The sequence below is a fragment of the Nycticebus coucang genome, chromosome 20 (genome assembly GCF_027406575.1).
Source record: "Nycticebus coucang isolate mNycCou1 chromosome 20, mNycCou1.pri, whole genome shotgun sequence".
Classification (NCBI taxonomy): domain Eukaryota; kingdom Metazoa; phylum Chordata; class Mammalia; order Primates; family Lorisidae; genus Nycticebus; species Nycticebus coucang.
In genome coordinates this window covers 14689401-14711660 of record NC_069799.1, presented here as the reverse complement: position 1 = coordinate 14711660, position 22260 = coordinate 14689401, and the positions used below count along the sequence as shown (strand labels likewise).

The 22260-nt window shown below is 40.9% G+C and overlaps 1 protein-coding gene and 1 pseudogene across 3 annotated transcripts in view; both read right to left on the bottom strand.

Moving 5' to 3' along the window:
• Nucleotides 1-10682: 10682 nt before the first annotated feature.
• LOC128572466 (ribosomal protein L18-like) lies at nucleotides 10683-14870 on the bottom strand (annotated as a pseudogene).
• A 3891-nt stretch (nucleotides 14871-18761) lies between these two features.
• The window catches only part of LOC128572925 (zinc finger protein 43-like), a 61759-nt gene continuing 58260 nt past the window's right edge, over nucleotides 18762-22260 (bottom strand). For all 3 annotated transcript variants that reach the window (XM_053573083.1, XM_053573084.1, XM_053573085.1), the window contains one exon: nucleotides 18762-21672. In XM_053573083.1, the coding sequence (XP_053429058.1) occupies nucleotides 19691-21672 (1982 nt within the window). In that variant the 3' untranslated portion in view covers nucleotides 18762-19690. The remainder of the gene's footprint in view (nucleotides 21673-22260) is intronic.

The window sequence follows — 22260 nt, the reverse complement described above, 5'->3', positions numbered from 1 at the left end:
CCTATGCCTATTCTCTTCAGTGTTCTAATTAGAAAAGGATGCTGGATTTTATCAAATGCTTTTTCTGCATCTCTTGAGAGGATCAAGTGATCTTTATTTTTGCCTCTGTTAATATGGTGGATAATGTTTATGGACTTGCGTATGTTAAACCAGCCTTGCATCCCTGGGATGAAGCCTACTTGATCATGATGAATGACTTTTTGATGATAAGCTATAATCTAATGGCTAAGATTTTGTTGAGAATTTTTGCATCTATATTCATGAGTGATATTGGTCTGAAATTCTCCTTTTTGTTTGGGTCTTTTCCTGGTTTTGGTATCACGGTGATGTTTGCTTCATAGAATGTGTTGGGGAAGATTCCTTCTTCCTCAGTTTTTTGGAATAATTTCTGCAGTACAGGAATAAGCTCTTCCTTGAAGGTTTGATAGAATTCTGGAGTGAAGCCATCTGGACCAGGCATTTTTTAGTTCGAAGTTTTTTATTGTTTCTTTGATCTCAGTGCTTGAAATTGGTCTGTTCAGGAGCTCTATTTCTTCCTGACTGAGTCTAGGGAGAGGGTGTGATTCCAAATATTGATCCATTTCCTTCACATTGTCAAATTTCTGGGCATAGAGTTTCTGGTAGTATTCAGAGATGATCTCTTGTATCTCTGTGGGATCAGTTGTTATTTCCCCTTTATCGTTTCTAATTGAGGTTACTAGAGATTTTACTTTTCTATTTCTAGTTAGTCTTGCCAATGGTTTATGTATTTTATTTATTTTTTCAAAAAACCAACTCCTTGTTTCATTAATTTTCTGAATGATTCTTTTGTTTTCAGTTTCATTGATCTCTGATTTGATTTTGGATATTTCTTTTCTTCTACTGAGTTTAGGCTTAGATTGTTCTTCTTTTTCCAATTCCATAAGATCTCTTGTGAGATTGTTGATGTGTTCTCTTTCTGTTTTTCGAATGTAGGCATCTAAAGCGATGAATTTTCCTCTCAAAACTGCTTTTGCAGTATCCCACAGGTTTTGGTAGCTTGTGTCTTCATTGTTGTTATGCTCAAGGAAGTTAATGATTTCCTGTTTTATTTCTTCCTGCACCCATCTGTTATTCAACAGAAGATTGTTTAATTTCCATGCCTTAGGGTGGGGTCGAGCATTTTCGTTATAGTTGCGTTCCACCTTTAGTGCCTTATGGTCTGAAAAGATACAAGGTAAAATTTCAATTCTTTTGATTCTGTTGATATTTGTTTTGTGTCCCAGGATATGATCAATTTTGGAGAATGTTCCTTGGGGTGATGAGAAGAATGTATATTCTTTGTCTTTGGGGTGGAGTGTTCTATATGCGTCTATCAAGCATAGTTGTTCTAGGCTCTCATTTAAATCTCTTATATCTTTGTTTAATTTCTGTTTAGAGGATCTGTCCAGCTCTGTAAGAGGTGTGTTAAAGTCCCCTGCTATGATGGTATTATCAGATATCATATTGCTCAGACTGAGTAAGGTCTGCTTCAAGAATCTGGGAGCATTTAAATTGGGTGCATAAATATTTAGAATTGAAATGTCTTCTTGTTGTATTTTTCCCTTGACCAATATAAAGTGACCATCTTTGTCTTTTTTGACTTTAGTTGCTTTAAATCCACATGTATCTGAATATAAGATTGCAACTCCTCTTTTCTTCTGAATTCCATTTGCCTGAAAAATTGTCTTCCAACCCTTGACTTGGAGCTTTAATTTGTCGTTTGAAGCCAGGTGTGTTTCTTGCAGACAGCAAATGGATGGCTTGTGTTTTTTAATCCAGTCAGCCAATCTATGTCTCTTCAGTGGGGAATTCAAGCCATTAACATTTGTGGAGATAATTGATAAGTGTGGTAGTATTCTATTCGTCTTATTTGGTGAGAGTCCATTGCTTAGTTTTATCTTTTGCATCAGTGTGGAGGTTAGGTTCTGTCCTTTGATTTCTGAGTTCTTACTTTGCTGCTGATCCATTGTGGTGGTCAGTGTGCAGAACAGGTTGAAGTATTTCCTGTAGAGCTGGTCTTGTTGTGGCGAATTTCCTGAATATTTGTATATCCGTAAATGATTTGATTTCTCCGTCAATTTTGAAGCTTAGCTTAGCAGGTTACAGGATTCTGGGCTGGAAATTGTTCTGTTTAAGTAGATTAAAGGTAGATGACCATTGTCTTCTTCCTTGGAAAGTTTCATTAGAGAAGTCTGCAGTCACTCTGATGGATCTGCCCCTGTAGGTCAACTGGCGCTTACTCCTGGCAGCTTGCAGAATCTTTTCTTTTGTCTTGACTTTGGACAGGTTCATCACAATGTGTCTTAGAGAAGATCGGTTAGAGTTGAGGCCACCTGGGGTCCGATATCCCTCTGAAAGCAGTGTGTCAGAATCTTTGGTGATGTTTGGGAAATTTTCTTTTATAATATTCTCTAGTATGGCTTCCATTCCTCTGGGGCATTCTTCTTCCCCTTCTGGAATTCCTATAACTCGTATGTTGGAACGCTTCATAAAGTCCCATAATTCTGACAGTGAACGTTCTGCTTTCTCTCTCTTCTTTTCTGCCTCTTTTACTATCTGAGTTATCTCAAAAACTTTGTCTTCTACCTCTGAAATTCTTTCTTCTGCATGGTCTAACCTGTTGCTGATACTTTCCATTGCATCTTTAAGTTCCCTGATTGACTGTTTCATTTCCTTCAGCTCTGCTATATCCTTTTTATATTCTTCATATCGTTCATGTCTGATTTGATTCTCTTTTTGGATTTCCTTTTGGTTATTTTCCACTTTATTAGCAGTTTCCTTCATTGTTTCCATCATTTCTTTCATTGTTTTCAACCTGTGTATTCTAAATTCCCTTTTTGTCATTCCTAACATTTCTGTGTAGGTGGAATCCTCTGCAGTAGCTACCTCATGGTCCCTTGGCGAGGTTATTCTGGACTGGTTCTTCATGTTGCCTGGAGTTTTCTGATGATTCTTCCTCATCAGTGATTTGTTTTATCTGTTTCCTTGCCCTAATTTTCCTTTCACTTCCTCTTGCTCTTTAAGTTCTTGTGCCTGTGGACTAAGGGTTACAGGACCAGAAGGGTGAGAAGGTTGAGGAGCAAAAAAACGGATGAAAGAAAGGAGGACCGAGTGATAAGAAAAAAAAGAAAGATAGAGAAAGTAGAGAGGGTGGGTATAAGGAATATTGACAAAAAGAAGAGAGGTACAGAAAGAGAGCGACAGGGCAATATAGGTGTACAGTAGGGTACTTTGACACAACCTTAAAAAACCCCACCTTCTGGGGGTGCCCAGTTGGGTGGTTCCCTTGAGGTCAGCAGCTCTTTGCTAACCTGATCAGACACAATACCCCACCTCCACCAAGTATAGAGGAAAGACAAAAATGCTATAAATCAAACCAAAACAAGCAAACAGAAAACTTTACGGGGATTCAATTGGTTGAAAAACCAAATGATAGGGGTAGAAACACTAGCAAAAATGAAGTTGTAGTTATTAAAAAAGGCAGCAATGGGAAATTATAATTGAACTAGAAAAATTGAGAAAGAAAAAGGGATCTGTATGGAAAAGATTGAAATTAAAAAACAAAAGAACATCAACAACGTCAAAATAAACAAACAAACCAAAAAAACCAACCAAACAAAAAAAGAGAAAAAAATACACAACCAAAAACAAAGCAGTTTGTATATGTTATTGAATATTGTCTGGGCAACACGTGGTCTTCTGGGGTATGAGATGTTAGTCACAGTTCTGATACGACTGGAGGCTGCTGATTTCTCAAACCCCAGCTGGTAGACTCCCTAAATCTCTCTTCAGCCCACTTAAAAGGCACTTTGAACTTGTAAACTTGCTGAGCAGAAGCTTTCCCAGTTTTCTCGCTGGAATCACTGCTGAAGTGGCTATCCAGTTACCCAGTGTGCCAAAACCGGTCTCACTCTGCCCCTGAGGGTTAGGGCTGCAAGGCGGCTCAGACCCCACCCTTAGGCTACTTGGTTGCTGGGTTACAAGCTCCCACCCATTTCTAGCTCTGTGACCCTGAGGGCGGAGCTTGCCGGGGCAGATCACTGGCAATGGTTCCGTGTGACCCACCGCCAAACACTATTAGCTCCGTCTTTCTCAGCGGCTCAGACTGGAGCCCTAGACAATGGCCAAAGTTCTCCGCACTCCCTCTCAGGCCTTCCCCAGGGCAGTTCAACTCAGTGCCAAGTCCAAGGACATCAAAACAGTTCACAGGTAAGGCCTTTCTGGTTTGCAGTCTCGCTGCTACTGGACTTACAGTTGTGGGCGGGTTTTGACGGATTGAACACTCGCGACCACTTGCCGGTTTTCCACTGTTTTAGTCCTCCTCTTGGGGTCCAGAAGTCTCTCACTGACTCCCTGTATCCTCATTGGAGTGACGCTAGGCATTTCCCACCAGCCAGAGATGCCTGGAGTCCTATCTCCCCAGATTCACGGTGCCCAGATGCAAGGAAGCTGTTACTCGGCTGCCATCTTGCTCCGCCTCTCTCAGCTATTTATTTTTGCATGGGATCTTGTGCTGTGTCTGCCCCGTTGATCCTTGGGGAGTTGCTCTACTCTGATTATTCATTTTGCCAGAGTTTTTCTGTTGATTTCGTCTCATGATTGTTTTTCACCATTACCTCTGGCCCATCCTCAGAGTTGAGGAGGTGTCCTGCTGGGGTCCAAGATTAGACCCCAGCAGGATCACTTTATTGTTGCTGGATCTTTGTAGGGAGTGACCATGTGTAATTTTTCTGGGGCTGCTCAAGCTAGGGAGTTCTGGTTGTGGAAGCAGCTCCATCATGTTACACACCCAGATCCAGCAATAGGTCGGGAGGTTGTGCACATGGTTCTGGGAGAGCCCAAGTCTCCAGCAGTCTCTGGCCAGGAGAAGGGCTCCGTGTAGAGGTAGGGAGGTCTCCAGAGGGTACACAGTTACCAGTATCCCTGGCCTGATGAGTGGGCCAGTGTGGAGGCTGGGAGGACACAGGGTTTTGCAGCTCTTGCAGTTCCTGGTCAGGGCATGCAGAGGCCTGGTGGGTGCATGTCGTGTTTCAGGGGTCACAGTGCAGCTCTTATGGAGGTCCAGGTGGCACCAAGTCCTGGAGTTTGAGGTTGCTGGGAACTGTGACACCACAGCGGTCTACCCAGTGCAACAACCCAAGGCTCCAGTGTGCCCAAACCATCTCACTCTGCTCCCAAGGGTTAAGACTGTAAGGCAGCTTAGTCCCCACCTTTAAGCTGCTCAGTCACTAGGTTACTAAGTCCCAACTCATCCTTGCTCTGGGACCCTCAGGGCAGAGCTTGCCAGGGCAGTTCTCTCACAATGGCTTTCTGTAGCCCAGCTCAGCAGCTCAGTCTGGGACCCCAGACAATGCCTAAAGTTCCCCGCACTCCTGATCAAGCTCTCCGCAAGGCAGTTCAACTGTGTGCCAAGTCCAAAAACACCGAAACAGTTCACAGATAAGGCCTTTCCAGTTGGCAGTCTCACTGCTGCTTGTACTTATGGTTGCTGGCAGGATTAGTTTGATCAAACACATGCAACCACTTGCCAGTTTTCCACTGTTTTTGTCCTCCTCTTGGTGTCCAGAAGTCCCTTGCTGACTTCCTGTATCCTCAAAGGGATGATTATAGGCAGATCCCACCAGCCAGAGATGCCTGGAATCTTATCTCCCCAGACTCACTGTGCCCAATTGCAGGGAAGCTGTTACTCGGCCGCCATTTTTAATCTTCTCCTGTTATGGAGTTTTATAAGGGCCAAAGATATTGCTTCTGGGCATTTAAGTCCAATGTCTTGACATGTTTTTGCTAAACTTCTCTTTATGTCTAGGTTTTTACATTCTACTTGTCTTAAGGATTGAGGATGATATGGGATATGAAATTTTAATGAGTACTTCAGAGCCTTTACAAGCAGATGGCTTATTTCTGCTGTGAAAAGTGTTCCTTGGGTGGTGTCCATAGCTCAGTGTTTAGGGCGCTGGCCAGTGCAATGGGGTTTTTGGTTGGAACCCAGCCCAGGAGTGGTAAACAAACAAACAAACAACAACAACAACAAAAAACCAGCCAGGTCTTGTGGCAGGTACCTGTTGTCCCAGCTACTAGGGAGGCTGCAGCAAGAGAATTGCTTGAACCCAAGCTTTTGAGGTTGCTGTGGGGTATGAGGCCACAGCATTCTCCAGAGGAAAACAAAGTGAGATTTTGTCTCAAAAAAAAAAAAAAAGGGAAAGAAAGAAAAATAAATAAAAGAAATGTGCTCCTTGATCTGATTCAATTCACAAAGGTATGCCAAATGAAGGAATAATTTCAAGTATCAATTTCTTTAACACTGTCAGAGAATCTGCACATCTAGTTGGGTAACATTCAGTCCACCCACTAAACAGATAATAACTGAACAGTGAGAAAAGCTAAAAGCTGGAGGTAAATCTATAAAATTGATTTGGAGTGCTACAAATGCCAACATGTGTCTTTGGGGACTCCCTAGAGATTATTGGTCTCCTCCAGAGATTTGGTGATATTTACAAATAGTATACTGGGAAATAATTTGGTCAGAGATTCTGTAGATCCCAGGGAAGTACCAACTATTTTTTAGTTCCTTAATTATCCCCCATTTGCACATAGGTCCCATTTGGTGAGGGATAAGTGCAAGCCAAAAAGTAAAAAGAAAGGGGGCCACGGTCAGTCAATTTGGTCCAATATATAATCCATTTGATAAATATTTAGCACCATTATGTATCCATTGATTTTTTTCAGTCTTTGGAGTATCAATCTGGTGATTATTGATGCCAAATAAGGATAGGGGGAAAGCAATAACTTGAATGGAAAAAGGATGGGGAGACCATTTCAGCAACATGTTTTGCAGCTCTGCCAGCTCTATCATTTTCTAGAAATACAGCATCTGTTTCTTTAGTGTGGGCTGGACAATGAATAATAGTAACCTTAGAGGGAAGGGGAATGGCTGTAATAGGGAAGCAACTGTAGGCCCATTGGCAAAACGGGTGCCAGCTGATGTTAACAAACCACAGATTTGGATTGGCACCTGTGGCTCAAATGGCTAAGGTGCCAGCCACATGCACCTGAGTGGGCAGGTTCAAATCCTGCCTGGGCCCGCCAAACAACAACGACGGCTGTGACCAAAAAAACAGCGGGGCATTCTTGTGGGTGCCCATAATCTCAGCTACTTGGGAGGTGGAGGCAGGAGAATAGCTTGAGCCTAGGAATTGGAGGTTGCTGTGAGCTGTGATGCCACAGCACTCTACCCAGGGTGACAGCTTGAGGCTCTGTCTAAAACAAAACAAAACAAAAACACACAGATTTCCAAATCATGCAGACTTTGAAGGTATGTTTAGAGTCTGTGTAAATAGTCAGAGTATTTCCTTGTGTTAATGTGCAAGCTCTAGTGAGAGCTATAAGTTCAGCAGTTTGTGCTGATTTTAGAGTAGGCAGGAAGAATGCCTCCAGGATTTCATGCAGAGAAACTATTGCATAGCCAGCTATTATACTATTGAAGGAACTAAGGAAATTTTGCCCCAATATATGATTCGTTGGTATAAAGAATATATTTTTTTTATTTTTTATTTTTTTTTTTTGTAGAGACAGAGTTTCACTTTATGGCCCTGGGTAGAGTGCCGTGGCATCACACAGCTCACAGCAACCTCCAACTCCTGGGCTTAAGCAATTCTCTTGCCTCAGCCTCCCAAGCAGCTGGGACTACAGGTGCCCGCCACAACGCCCGGCTATTTTTTTGTTGCAGTTAGGCCGGGGCTGGGTTTGAACCCGCCACCCTTTGTATATGGGGCCAGTGCCTTACCGACTGAGCCACAGGTGCTGCCCGGTATAAAGAATATTTTAACTTAAAGTTCATTCATGATGAGAAAGCATTAAAGGAGGCCTTTTCTCTATCTACATAAAACCTGAGCAACCTGATTGAGAATCAGAAGGGACTGCTGAATTCTTTTATACATAGTAATAGATCTGGTCCCAGAGTTATTTGAAGCAGGATACCTGTCTTTGAGGTTAATCTACAGATAAATCTGTTTCCACCCATCTACACACACTGACCCCTAGCAACTACCTGCTGCACCTATACTTTCCATATTCTCTCCCCTCCCTTCCAAAGGGCATCTATAAAAGTCTCTGAACATCACTGAGACTTTGGATCATCATTTCTGTAGTTTGCCCCCATGCACATTATATTTAGAAATAAACCTTTATTTTATTAATCTACCATTATTGTGAGTAGATCTTTCAGTGAACCAACCAAGGGAAAAGGGCAATTTTCACCATGATCCCTACACTATCTTTGAAATTACATTTGTAAGAGCCTTCACAAAAGAAAATTAAGTCTGGTATGCCTAAAGGAATGCCTGGAAAATTTTCTCAGCCTTTTAAAATCACATCAACAGGTGTAATGCAGTCATGTAAAATGTAGTGGGGGTCTTTGTCATCAGGGGGAGGTCGGAGTGTAGCTGGATTTTAAATGTTGCAATTGTGTAAATAATGGAGGGGTTAGTTAGTAAGTATTGTACATAGGGAGTCCATCATCTAGTAGAGAGATGCTGTGTTTGTGGACATGTAAGAGAGCATGGGGAACATGTAGATGAATAGGGGAACCTAATATGAGGGTGCTGGCTTTGTTAATTAGGGTGGCAGCTGGCGCTACTGCACATAAGCATGGGGGCATGCCTGCAGCTGAAGGATCTAATTGAAATGAAATAGACAGATCTGAGAGAGAAAAGACTGTCCTAAAATACCAGCAGCAATTCCATTATTTTTATGGCAGTATAAATGGAAAAGTTTATCAAAACTGGGTAAGCCCAGAGAAAGAGGTGTGGATAATACTAATTTGAGCATTTTAAAGGAGTCTATTGCCTCCATGGGTCAGAGAATAAGTTCTTGGATACTCTCAGGAAGGAGGGAATATAATGACTTAGTGAGAGCCGCGAAGTTGGCAATCCATCGGGGGCAGTAGCCAGCTGCCCCTAGAATTTTACGTAGTTATATTTTAGGTTTGGAAAAGGGGATTGACAAAATTGGCTCAAGGTGTATTCAGGTGAGTTTTTGAGTGCCTTGAGATATTTTGTGTTCTAACTAAGTAACAGTGGTCTGTACCCACTGGAGTTTGGACTGAGAGGCTTTATGGCTTTTTAGCTAGAGCTTTTAATAGAATGAGAGAGTCTAAGAGGGCGCCTTGTTTAGTATGATTACAGAGTAGAGCATCATGAATGTACTGAACCAGAGCAGATCCACAGGTAAAGATAAAAGAGTCTAAATCAGCCTTGAGAATTTAAGAGAACATTGAAGGAGATTCAGAGTATCCTTGGAAAATTCAGGTCTTTATTGTCTCTCTCTGAAGGTAAATGCAAAGAGAAATTGTGAGTCAAGATGGAAGAGAATTGAAAAGAAAACTGAGCAGATATGAGTCATTGTAAACCAGGCTGAATTAGCAGGAATCAAGATTAAGGATTATAGCTGGATTTGGTACAGCAGAGTGTACAGGGATTACAAAGGAGTTTACGGCTCTCACATCTTGTACAAATCAGTAGATTTGATTCCCATCTGAATCAATTTTTCTTTCCTTTTTTTACTGGTAGAATTGGGATGTTACAGGGTGAGGTGTTAAAAATGAGTCCTCTCAGGGTGGTACCTGTGGCTCAAAGGAGAAGGGCGCCAGCTCCATATGCTGGAGGTGGCGGGTTCAAACCCAGCCCCGGCCAAAAAAAAAACTTCAAAAAAAAAAAAAAATGAGTCCTCTCTGCTGTAAAAGGGATTCTATTACAGGTGTAATTCCCTGTTCTGCATCTCGTGAGAGGGGGTATTCAGCTACTGAGGGAAAAGTTGTTGTTTTTTTTTTTTTCAGGATATGATTAAAGTCTCTGAACATAGTAGCAGTCAGATTTCATTTACATGTTTTGCCCAAAGGCTATGTGGGACACCCTCTAGGATAGTCTTATTAAGGGAATTAAATCAGAATGGGTTTCCATTAAAGACAGTAAGAAGTTTGGAGTTTCATCTGAGAGCAGAGACATAAAAATACTATTTTCATTACATTATAAGGTAGCATTCAATTTACATAACAGGTTTCTATCAAAAATATCTGCTGCTGAGAATCAGATATTAGAAAGGCATGGTAAATGTTAAGAGGACCTAGAGATACAGGAGAACCCTGAGAGATAGATAATGAAATAGGTTGTCGAGAGACTCCATTAGCTTGAATAGAATCAGAGGTGAGAGGTAGAGATAATTCTTCTGATCAAATGATAGAAAATGTCACATCAGTGTCAATCAAAAATTCCAGTTCCTTGGGTGGCGCCTGTGGCTCAGTCGGTAAGGCGCCGGCCCCATATACCGAGGGTGGCGGGTTCAAACCTGGCCCCGCCCAAACTGCAACCAAAAAATAGCCGGGCGTTGTGGCAGGCGCCTGTAGTCCCAGCTACTCGGGAGGCTGAGGCAAGAGAATCACTTAAGCCCAGGAGTTGGAGGTTGCTGTGAGCTGTGTGAGGCCATGGCACTCTACCAAGGGCCATAAAGTGAGACTCTGTCTCTACAAAAAAAAAAAAAAAAAAAAAAAAATTCCAGTTCCTGATCCTATACTTTAAGTTTAATGGTGGGGTCTGGGGTGGGACTGAGGATCGGCTGTCTCTGTCAATCAACTGAATACTGTCCTACAGGACAAAATTTACCTTTCTGAGGCATGGGGAGGCTTTTCTTTGAGTTTTTTTTTTCTTTTTTAATGACCAGTTAACTTTCCAATGTCCAGATTTTCTGCAGTATCTGCACACATCTCAAGGAATAGTACAAGATAACGTTAATTTATTTTCAGAGGACTGTTTTTGCATCTGCAATGATCCAATTTGTAAATCAAGGACTGCAAATTTTAAATCTTTCTTTTTCTCATTCTCTTGTAAGTTATTTTCAAAAAACTGTGTAGCTGCTTCTACTATAACACTTAGAAGTTGAGTAGTCCAGTCAAGTATATTGTTGTTGTTTTTTGTTTGTTTGGTTTTACGTCCAAAATTTTTTAATAAGATAGTAGTTTCCAGGGTTGGTTTTTGTAGCCTCTGCTGGCCCATCAGTCTCTGGCACACTTGAACTTCCAGCCTTTTCAGTGGACATATGGTTTTGTGTGGCTGTGTAGAGTTCATGGGGCCTTGCCAAAATGCTAGTACACCTCTCAGAACTTATGAGGACCAGAAAGCAGAATGGTGCCATAGCCCTTTTGGGAGTCCAGGGCCAGCTGGGTGAAGGTTGGTATCTTGACCCCATCTTTGAGGATGAGGGTGCAGGTCCAGTTACACATGCACAAGGCACATACACTCAGGTTGGGCACTTCCTGATCCCACACATCAGTTATGGTCCCCACAAACACAGCAGTTTTGTTCTCCTGGCCAGGAAGTTTCATCTTCCAGATCATCCATAAAGGAGCGAGTGGTGGCCGATTGGTTCAACTCATAAACAACATCTTCAGGACCACCTGGTTGAAGATAGAGTTGGTCTGTCTGGTCAGAAACCAGTACAGCTTGACCAGTAGCCTCAGCTAAATGACCTAAATTTTGGGCTCCTTGTGATGAAACTTTTGGTTCTTCTGGTGGTAAATATCATGATGATGACTTCTGCTAGGTCAGGTCCAGAAAGAGCAACTCTATTGTTTTGAATCTGTTTTTTCTTAACTTCTAGAAGAAAATTTCCAAGAAGGGCAGACACTTAAAGATTTCTATGCTCTGACACTTCAGGAGTAAATGATGTATGTCTCTGGAAAACTTTCATAAATCTTTTAATGAAGATTAAAAGATTATTTAATGAAGGCTTTAGAATCTTCTTCCTCCTTCTGAGTACATAATTCAACTTTTGACCAATTTACTTTAGGAGGGGAAGCCTCTAATATTGCTTCCAACAGATTCTGAATGTCAGCATTTAGATGTGTAATTTCTTGGTCATTTGTAGGGGATCAAGGAAAACGATCTGACCATCTGTTTCCTTTATGGATAGGATGTTCTCCTAGAAGCTTCTGTCTTCTCTAATGACTGCAGTATAATCATGTGTGGGAAGAACACCCGTTAGCAACCAGTCAAGATCCCTGTGAGTGGGACGATGAATGGCTACAAGTCTCTCTAATTCATCTATAAATTTTGTGGGATCATTTGAAAAAATGGGAAAGGGAGTTTTGTAATTCAGAAGATCTGCTGCAGTCCAGGGGACATGAATTCTCTGGGGGGTGGGTGGAAACCATTGATGCATTCTTAAAGGGCACCTACAGGGAGGTCTGGGGCTGATGAAGTTCAATTACACAATCCTGGGGAATAAAAGGCATTGTACAGGACAGAAAATCAAGCTTTACTTTGGCTCTGTAACAGGCCTATTTCTTGCTTCTCAGCTTTTATGCAATCAACCTGTGTATTTTCAGATTTTTAAATCAGGAATGAGTGCCTTCTGTAAATATTGGAGATACAGAAATTAAGGCAGGCAACTGGTTATTAAAAAGGTTTTCTGAATAGTTGGAGTCAATGTAATTTTATTAGCTCCTATGTACGATTGTTGAGGGGTTAAGGTTGGATTTTGAAATTGGTTGTGACCAGGAATCCAGTGATCCAAAAGTGCTTCTAAGGGATCAGGGGCAGGTAATTGAGGAGAGAGAGGAGTATAAATTGAAGGGCAGCTTAAGGTGCAAGCAGGTTTTAATTTTTGTTCTAATTTAGATCTCTGCTCTTCAGTATTTTTTAAGGTAGTTTTGAGGGCAAACCACAAAACTGATATTTTTTTTTTATTTGATTTCCCCATAAATACAAATAAGGCAATTGCTTAGGATGAGAGATCTCTAAAATTTTCTTTAAATAAAGGAATTTTTCTAGCTCAAAGGATCCATCTTCTGGCCAGTAATAGTCAAAATTTCCTATGATATATTTATTTTAAAAGTGACTCAACCCAATAAGTCTCTTTATAGAAATCCCAGGTGGCAGTCTTCCAGGTCGAGAGGAATTTTTTACCATAGAATCTAGAGGTATACTTGGAGAGGGCTTAGAGGAGACAGTTCACATGATTGAAAAAATTAACTCTTAGAAATAGATTTATGATAGAGTAGACAGTGACAAAAAGACTCATTCCTCAGAGCTTGACATGTTTGGTACACACAGTGTGCTGCTGAGAATCTCATGTGTCTTGGACTTCTACTCTTTCTAGTTGGCCACCTGATGGGTTTCCAAAAAAACAGCACCAGCTTCCACCCCTCAAACCAAATTACAGAGACCGAGGAGAGAATTTCCACTCAGTCCCAGAATCAAGCTCAGAGACATAAAGCAGAATGAACGAAACCTCATATATATACACATACATACATACATATACGTATATACATATACATATATATATATTTTTTTTTTTTTTGAGGCAGAGTTTCAAGCTATCACCCTGGGTAGAGTGCCATGGCATCATAGCTCAAGGGAACTCAAATTCTTGGGCTTAAGCAATTCTCTTTGCTCAGCCTCCCAAGTAGCTGGGACTACAGGTACCAGCAACAACACCTGGATATTTTATTTGTTGTTGCAGTTGTCATTGTTTTTTTAGCTGGCCCAGGTGTGTTCGAACTCTCCACCCTTGATGGCCCATGCCCCACCCACTGAGTTATAGAAATATAGGTTGATCCTTCTAGCTTGATGCAAAATGTAAGGGTATGCTCTTCATGAAATTTCTCAGGCATAGAAAACTGGGGTCCATTGTTCAGGCTTGAACGGGGGAATCCTGTATCAATAGTTTCTCCAGATGAAAGGTGATTTAAGGGTCTGCAACAGAATCATGTCTTGGTCTGGAATCACTTTCACTCTTTATGACCTGATGATCTCATCTCTGGAAGATGTAAATCTAATTAACTCATCATCTGACTAATGTTTGCCATTTGAATTTAAATGTCCAGAAAGTTCACCAAAAGTATAAACAATTAGGTCTTTTCCAAAAATTGGCATAATTGCCAACTGGGTCTAAGAGGGCAATGGCCTCTACCACCTGTAGATAGTGTGGTTATACTTTAGAGTTAATTTCCTAACTAAGATAAACTAGGTTGTAAAACTGGACTCCAGTGTTCGGTCAAGACTCCTAGCATAGGAGGCTCCTGTAGCTCAGTTGGCAGGGTGCTGGCCACATACATCTAGGGTGGTGTGTTTGAATTCATCCTGGGCCTGCTAAGCAACAATGACAACTGCAACCAAAAATAATTAGCTGGGCATTGTGGCCAGTGTCTGCAGTCCCAACTACTTGGGAGACTGAGGCAAGAGATTTGCTTAAGTCCAAGAGTTTGAGGTTTCTGTGAGCTGTGATGTCAGGGTACTCTACCCAAGCCAATAGCTTGAGACTGTCTTAAAAAAAAAAAAAAACACAGAAAACAAAAAAAACTCATAGGATGATCTGTAACATAGAGATTAAATTGTTGTCTGGTAGGAAGACTTAAAGCGGGGGACTGTAAAAGAGCATTTTTCCTTTTTTTTTTTTTTGTAGAGACAGAGTCTCACTTTAGCATCCTTGGTAGAGTGCCATGATGTCACAGCTCTCACAGCAAACTCCAGCTCTTGGGCTTTCATGATTCTCCTGCCTCAGCCTCCAGAGCAGCTGGGACTACAGGCACCCACCACAACGCCCAGCTATTTTTTAGTTGCAGTTCAGCCAGGGCTGGTTTTGAACCCACCACCCTCATTATATGGAGCCAGCGCCCTACTCACTGAGCCACAGGCGCCATTCAATAATTCAGTGTGTATTTTTTTTTTTTTTTTTTGCAGTTTTTGGCCAGGGCTGGATTTGAACCTGCCACCTCCAGCATATGGGCCGGTGCCCTACCCCTTTGAGCCACAGGCACCACCCCTAATAGAGCATTTTTTAGCTGTTGGAATGCCTTACCTGTCTGCAGTTCCCATTCTAGAGTGACCAGACAGTCTTTGAGCATTTTTAATTAAAGAATAGAGTGGTTTAGCTACCTGCAGGAATACATTCTACAAAAGGCTGTAATTCCTGGGAAGCCTGGAGAATCTGAGGTTTGGGTTAAGGCAAAATTGATTGTATTCTTTCTTGGTAAAGTGTCTCTTACCATGTGAAAGTTGGAGGCCCAAATAGTGTACTTCAGGCTCATATAATTGGGCTTTAGCCTTGGAAACCTTGTACCCACAATCCGCTGAAAGTTTAATAGAACTTGGGTAGCTTTGTGGCATTCCTCTGCATCTGGTGCTCCCAAAAGAATGTCATCTATGTACTAAACAAGAGTCACTATGGGAATGACTCAAGTGTTGTCCAAACAAGTGAAGGCTGTCTCTAAATTCCTGAGGCTAATTTGGACCAATTGAGCTTATTTTGCTGTTCCCATCTGTCCCTCAGTAGCCCATACTTCTGGGTTAATTTCTGTCTCTAATAAGGGAAGGCACAGTAGAAGTACTTGTCCTATATTCATACAAATGGTTGTTCCCGCTTTAGTTAGTATGTCCCTCCCCAGTAGAGTAGCAGGACTTTCAGGCATGATTAGAAAGGCAGGAGAGAACAGCCAGTCACCCCAGTTGCAGATTAAAGGCTGAGAAAAGAATTTGGTAACCGTCTTTCAAAACATCCTCAGTATATATTTTTTTATTTTTATTATCATTATTTTTTGAGACACAGTCTCACAATGTTGCCCTCAGTATAGTGATATGGAGTCACAGCTCATAGCAACTTCAAACTCTTGGGCTCAAATGACTCTTTTGCCTCAGCCTTCCAAGTAGTTGGAACTACAGGTCCTTGCCACAGAGTCTGATTACCTTGTTTTTTTTTTTTTTTAGGAGGCCCAGTCTGGGTTCGAACCCAGCAGACCCAGTGCACATCCAACCACTGAGCAAACAGGTGTCCACTCCCATTGTAGTTACTTTAAAGTAATCTGACCCTCTAAGGAGTCAGGCAATAAATTGGGTTTGTTTGCTCACCACCTCAAGCCATTCAAGATAAGCCAAAGGACTTCCTTTTTGTTCCTGGTAAATGGTAGACAACTTCAAATAATTCATAGACTTTTTTGGGGATCAATGTCAACCTTCCAGTATATATAATAAAGAATGTTTATGCCAACAGTCACCTTGTTTCTCAGATCCTATTCAATATCCTCAAAGGGAAATGTCTTTGCGTGGGGTATCTGTTTTTTTCCTCAAAGGAAATACTACTATCAGTATTGGACATAAACCACAAGTCACCCCACTTTCTAGCCTCATACAAGCCTTCACTTTTCTCATCTAAAGTTAAAATTTGTTTGGTAATAGCATTACATCTTTCCAAGACAGGCCAAAGCTTTGTCCTGCATCTCTTCCACTGCATCTCTCTAATAGTGAGGGCATAGTCACAGCAGAGGCCCCTTTCTGAGCCATTTCTTACTCCAGGAATCCAGACATAGTGGGGAAGGGTACAGGCCTGGTGTCTTCTTGCCTGAGCCTCTAGGGGAACTTAGTGTCTGACAACCTTCTTCCCTAGTGATAGCAAACATTTCAAAAGCTTCCTTTATACTCTTAAAATCTGCTGATAGCCTGGCTTTCTCTCACTGTCTCCTCATCCCCATTTTGGTTATAAAGACAGTAAAAATTGGTTTAATATTCAGATGTACTTGTGGGGCCTGAGACCTCTTTTTAAGCTTTTGAATATCACCACTAACTGGGAGATGAAGTGCATTGTCAAGGTGAAGAAGAAAAAAGCAGATGAAGCAGGGGCAGCTAAGGAGCTACATTACCTGGAAGTGAAGAGAGTGGAAGAGATGAAGGAGTAGTAAGTAATATGCAGCAGCAGAGGGAATTCAGAATGTCTATTGTTCCATTAGCTTATCTTGCGGAAGATGTATATTTTTCCCTGATAGTGGCACCAAAATGTCAGATATTAGGGGACCAGAGGTAAAGTATGTTTTCCATTTTTCGTTCCAAGTGTCAAAGAGTGGCTATTGCAACTAAGATAGTGAAACAAATGAGCAGAATATGAAGATAGAAGTGTTTATAAGGGCAAAGTTCATAGAGAACTGTACACTTCAGAAAAGGAACACATCTACATTCTCAAGTGGTGAAGACCTGGTATTAGTAAGATGTTTCCCCTTACACGGATTTTCCAATTCTAGGTTAGTGGTGTGGGGGTAAAATATTCATGATATTTCTTGGAAATGGGGAAAACTTCCAGAATGGGGAGTCCTCCCATTTCTATCCCTGTAATTAATGGACACGATTTGTCACTGTAATTGTAGAGTATGATAGAACTGGTGTAAATTGTACTCTGTTAAGGAAAATGGGTCACTTGAGCCTACTGTCATCTTACTTGGATGCCGACTCCAAAGACCCCTTTATTGTGGCCTTGGCCATATCTCCACATTGTGGCCTCTCTACCTCTGAGCCTCATTTTTGTAGAACAAACATCAATTCAGTTTTGAGAAGCCTTCTTGAATTGTCAGCTTGTGTTTCTTGGAAGTCCCTGCTGCTCAATTTGTTCCTCTTAAATTATGCACAAAGGATCTCCCAGTATCATCTGCCCCTGTCTCTCCTTAGCTCTACCTAACAGGATAAATGCAACTTTAAGGCTCTGAGACAGGACTGACATTTGTAGATCCATTCAAATTATGATTGGAAAAGTGTGAGATATATTTAAAGATACTGTCACACTGTTTTTTTTTTTTTTTTTCTAGAGACATAGTCTCACTTTATCACCTTTGGTAGAGTGCCATAGCATCAGAGCTCACAGCAACCTCCAACTCCTGGTCTTAGGTGATTATCTTACCTCAGCCTCCTGAGTAGCTGGACGACAGATGCTCACAACAATGCCTGGCTATTTTTTTTTTGTTTGTTTGTAGTTTGTTCGGGGCCGTATTTAAATCCACCAATCTTGGTATATGAAGCCAGCACGCTACTCACTGAGTCACAGGCGTCACCCGATATTGTCACGGTCTTAACATATGTAGTATTTCTCTATGAATTCTGTTATGTACTGAAATGAGTACTGGTTATAGGATTTCACACTTCTCATTTGTAGGGATTTCTGTGTTATAAATTTTTTTTGTGTGTGGTTTTTGGCCAGAGCTGGGTTTAAACCCACCACCTCCAGCATATGAGACCAGCGCCCTACCCCTTTGAGCCACAGGTGCCACCTTTGTGTTATAAATTTTTTATTTATACAATCGTCTAAAGATTATTAAACACCTGTCAATCTCTTCACATTTGGAGAGTTTTTCTTCAACGTGAATTCTGTTGTGTACAGAAAACAGTGCCTACTGGAATGAGGCTTTGCCACATCTTCACATTGTTACCATTTATCTCTGCTATGATTTCTCTTGCGTTTAATAAGACCACTGAAAACCTTTGCCACATTATTCACATTTGTATGAATGTTCTTATGTGTAGTAAGGTTTGAGGTCTGGTTAAAGTTATTGCCACACTGTTCACATTTCTAGGATTTCTCACCAGTTTTAATCCCTTATGCTTAGCATGCTATGAACAGCAGGTAAAGGCACCACCACAGTCTCCATATGGAGTGTTTCTCTCCTCTGTGATTTCTTCCATGTACATTGAGAATTGAATGTGAGTTAGAGTTTGCCCACTGTCCATATTTATAAGGTTTTTCCCCAGAATAAATTTATAAATGTCTAGAAAGGTTCACAAATGAATTAATGACTTTGCCACATTTTTTTTTCTTTTTTTTTTTTTTATTGTTGGGGATTCATTGAGGGTACAATAAGCCAGTTACAATGATTGCAATTGTTAGGTAAAGTCCCTCTTGCAATCATGTCTTGCCCCCATAAAGTGTGACACACACTAAGGCCCCACGGCTTTGCCACATTTTTTACCTTTCTAGAGTTTCTCTCCACAACAAATTCTTTCACATGTACTACTAGTTGACCTACATTAAAAGCCTTTAACACATTTTTCAAATTTGTAAAGTTTATGTCCAGAGTAAATTCTTTGATGTTTAGAAAGGTGTGAGTATCAGCTAAAGGCTTTGCCACATTCTTTACATTTGTATGGTTTCTCACCATAGTGAACTCTTTGCTGTTCAGAAAGATGTGAGTGCTAAGTAAAGGGTTTGCCACATTCTTGACATTTGTAGGGTTTCTCTCCAGAGTGAATTCTTTGATGTACAGAAAGGCTTGAGTGCTAGTTAACAGTATTGCCACAGGTGGGTCAAAGGAGTAGGGTGGCAGCCCCATATGCTGGAGGTGGTGGATTGAAACCCAGCCCTGGCAAAAAAATGCAAAACAACTAAATAAAATAAATAAATTTTTGCAACATTCTTGACATTTGTAGGGTTTCTCTCCAGAGTGAATTCCATGATGTAAAGAAAGGCTTTGCCACATTTTTTACATTGGTAGGGTTCTTCCCCACAGCAAATTCTTTTATGTACAGAAAAGCTTGAGTACTGGTTCAAGGTTTTGCCATATTCTTGACATTTGTAGGGTTTCTCACCAGTGTGAATTCTTAGATGTACAGAAAGGCTTAAGTACTCATAAAAGGCATTGCCACATTCTTGACATTTGTAGGATTTCTATCCAGAATGAATTCTTGTATGTACTGAAAGGCTTGAGTAGTGTTTAAAGGGTTTTCCACATTCTTGATATTTGTAGGGTTTCCCTCCAGAGTGAATTCTTTGATGTTCAGAAAGGTGTGAGTGCTGGTTAAAGGTTTTGCCACATTCTTGATATTCATAGGGTTTCTCTCTAGAGCAGAGGTCCTCAAACTGTGGGTCGCAACCGATAGGAACAATATTAAAGGGCTGCGGCATTAGGAAGGTTGAGAACCACTGTTCTAGAGTGAATTCTTTCATGTTTAGTAAGGGATGAACTAACATTAAAGGCTTTACCACATTCTTGACATTTGTAGGGTTTCTCTCCAGAGTGAATTCTTTGATGTCTAGCAAAGGATGAACTAATATTAAAGGCTTTGCTACATTCTTGACATTTGTAGGGTTTCTCTCCAGAGTGAATTCTTTGATGCATAGAAAGGCCTGAGTGCCGGGTAAAGGCTTTGCCACATTCTTGACATTTGTAGGGTTTCTCTCCAGAATGAAGTCTTTGATGTTCAGAAAGGTGTGAGTGCCAGTTAAAGGTTTTGCCACATTCTTGACATTTGTAGGGTTTCTCTCCAGAGTGAATTCTTTGATGTTCAGAAAAGTATGAGTGCCGCGTAAAGGCTTTGCCGCATTCTTGACATTTGTAGGGTTTCTCTCCAGAGTGAATTCTTTCATGTTCAGAAAGGCTTGAGTACTGGGTAAAGGCTTTGTCACATTCTTGACATTTGTAGGGTTTCTCTCCAGAGTGAATTCTTTGATGTCTAGAAAGGTTTGTGTGCCGGTTAAAGGCTTTGCCACATTCCTGACATTTGTACGGTTTCTCTCCAGAATGAATTCTTTGATGTTCAGAAAGGCTTGAGTACTGGGTAAAGGCTTTGTCACATTCTTCACATTTGTAGGGTTTCTCTCCAGAGTGAATTCTTTGATGTAGAGAAAGTTGTGAGTGCTGGCTAAAGGCTTTGCCACATTCTTGACATTTGTAGGGTTTCTCTCCAGAGTGAATTCTTTTATGTCTTGTAAGAGATGAACTGTCATTAAAGGCTTTGCCACACTCTTGACATTTGTAGGGTTTCTCTCCAGAGTGAATTCTTTGATGTCTAGTAAGGGATGAACTAATATTAAAGGCTTTGCCACATTCTTGACATTTGTAGGGTTTCTCTCCAGAGTGAATTCTTTGATGTATAGAAAGATGTGAGAATTGTTTAAATGATTTGCCACATTCTTGGCATTTGTATGATTTCTCTCCAGAGCGAATACTTTTATGTTTAGCAAGGGATGAATTAACATTAAAGGTTCTGCCACATTCTTGAAATTTGTAGGTTTTCTCTCCAGAGTGAATTCTTTGATGTACAGAGAGGCTTGAGTACTGGTTAAAGGCTTTGCCATTCTCTTGATATTTGTAAGGTTTCTCTCTGGAATGAATTATTTGATGTCTAGAGAGGAGTGAGTTTCTGATAAATGCTTTGCCACATTCTTCACATTTGTATTGTTTCCCTCCAGAATGAAGTAGTTTATGTACAGAAAGGCTTGAGTAATGTTTAAAGGCTTTGCCACAGTCTTGACATTTGTAGCGTTTCTCTCCACAATGAATTCTTTTATTGTGATAAATGTGTGAGTATTTCTTAGTATGTTTGTCACATTCCTTATATTTGTAGGTTTTTTCTCCAATATTCAAAATCTCATGGTTGGAATACTTTGATCTACAGCTAAGACATTTGCCATCATTTTCATACTCGTTGAGTTTCTCTCCACTATGGAGTCTTGAGCAAGATTGGAAGACTTGGCTACCTTCTTTGCATTTGGATTGTTTTTCTCCAGTATTTGTTACCTTATGTTCTGTGATGTGTGAGCAGAGCTTAGAGGCTTTCCCATACTTTTTACATTTAAAAGTTTTCTCTAAGGTATATATCATCTTATGTCTATTTAGATTTGAAAACTGTCTGAAGACATTCAGACATTTACTATATTGGAAGACTTTGCCATGTGCAGCTGTTACACATTGATCATGTCCACTGTAACATACTTTCTGCTGTGTACACTCATACACACCTTCCCAGTCATTTGTAAAGTTTAAATTCTCAGAGCCACAGCTTTGATATCTGCTCAGGATCATCTCTGGAAACAAAATATTTGTGCTCAGCTCTCGCAAATTGTCTTGGATAGAATGATTAGATAGAGCTGAAAGAAATTTGAACAATAACAATTTTAGCCACTTGCTTTTTATAAGAATCCAGTAAATATACATTACACATTTTATCTGCAAACTCATGTTAAGAATATTGGAAAGATGCCACAATACAGTAGAGAGGCACCAATTATCTTAGAGATCAATAAAAGTTGCATATACACAGTGCATTTTGAGGAATTCTGAAAACCAGGTAAGAATATGCAGCACAACAGGTAAGCAGAAGTTGTAGAGATAATGTAGAGGCAGGGCATTGGATCGTGTATTTAATCCTAGAACTCAGGGACAGTGAGGTGAATAGATCACTTGAGCACAGGAGTTTGAGATCAACCTAAGCAAAAGTGAGACCCCATCTGGATCAGGACCTGTAGCTTAAGCAACTAAGGTGCCAGCCACATACACTGGAGATGTAAGGTTTGAATACAGCCCCAGCCTGCCAAACAACAATGACAACCAAAAACTAGCCAGGCGTTGTTGTGGGCGAATGTAATCCCAGTTACTCCTGGCTATGGCAGGAGAATCACTTAAGTCCGAGAGTTGGAGATTGCTGTAACCAGTGATGCCTAGGCACTCTACCCAGG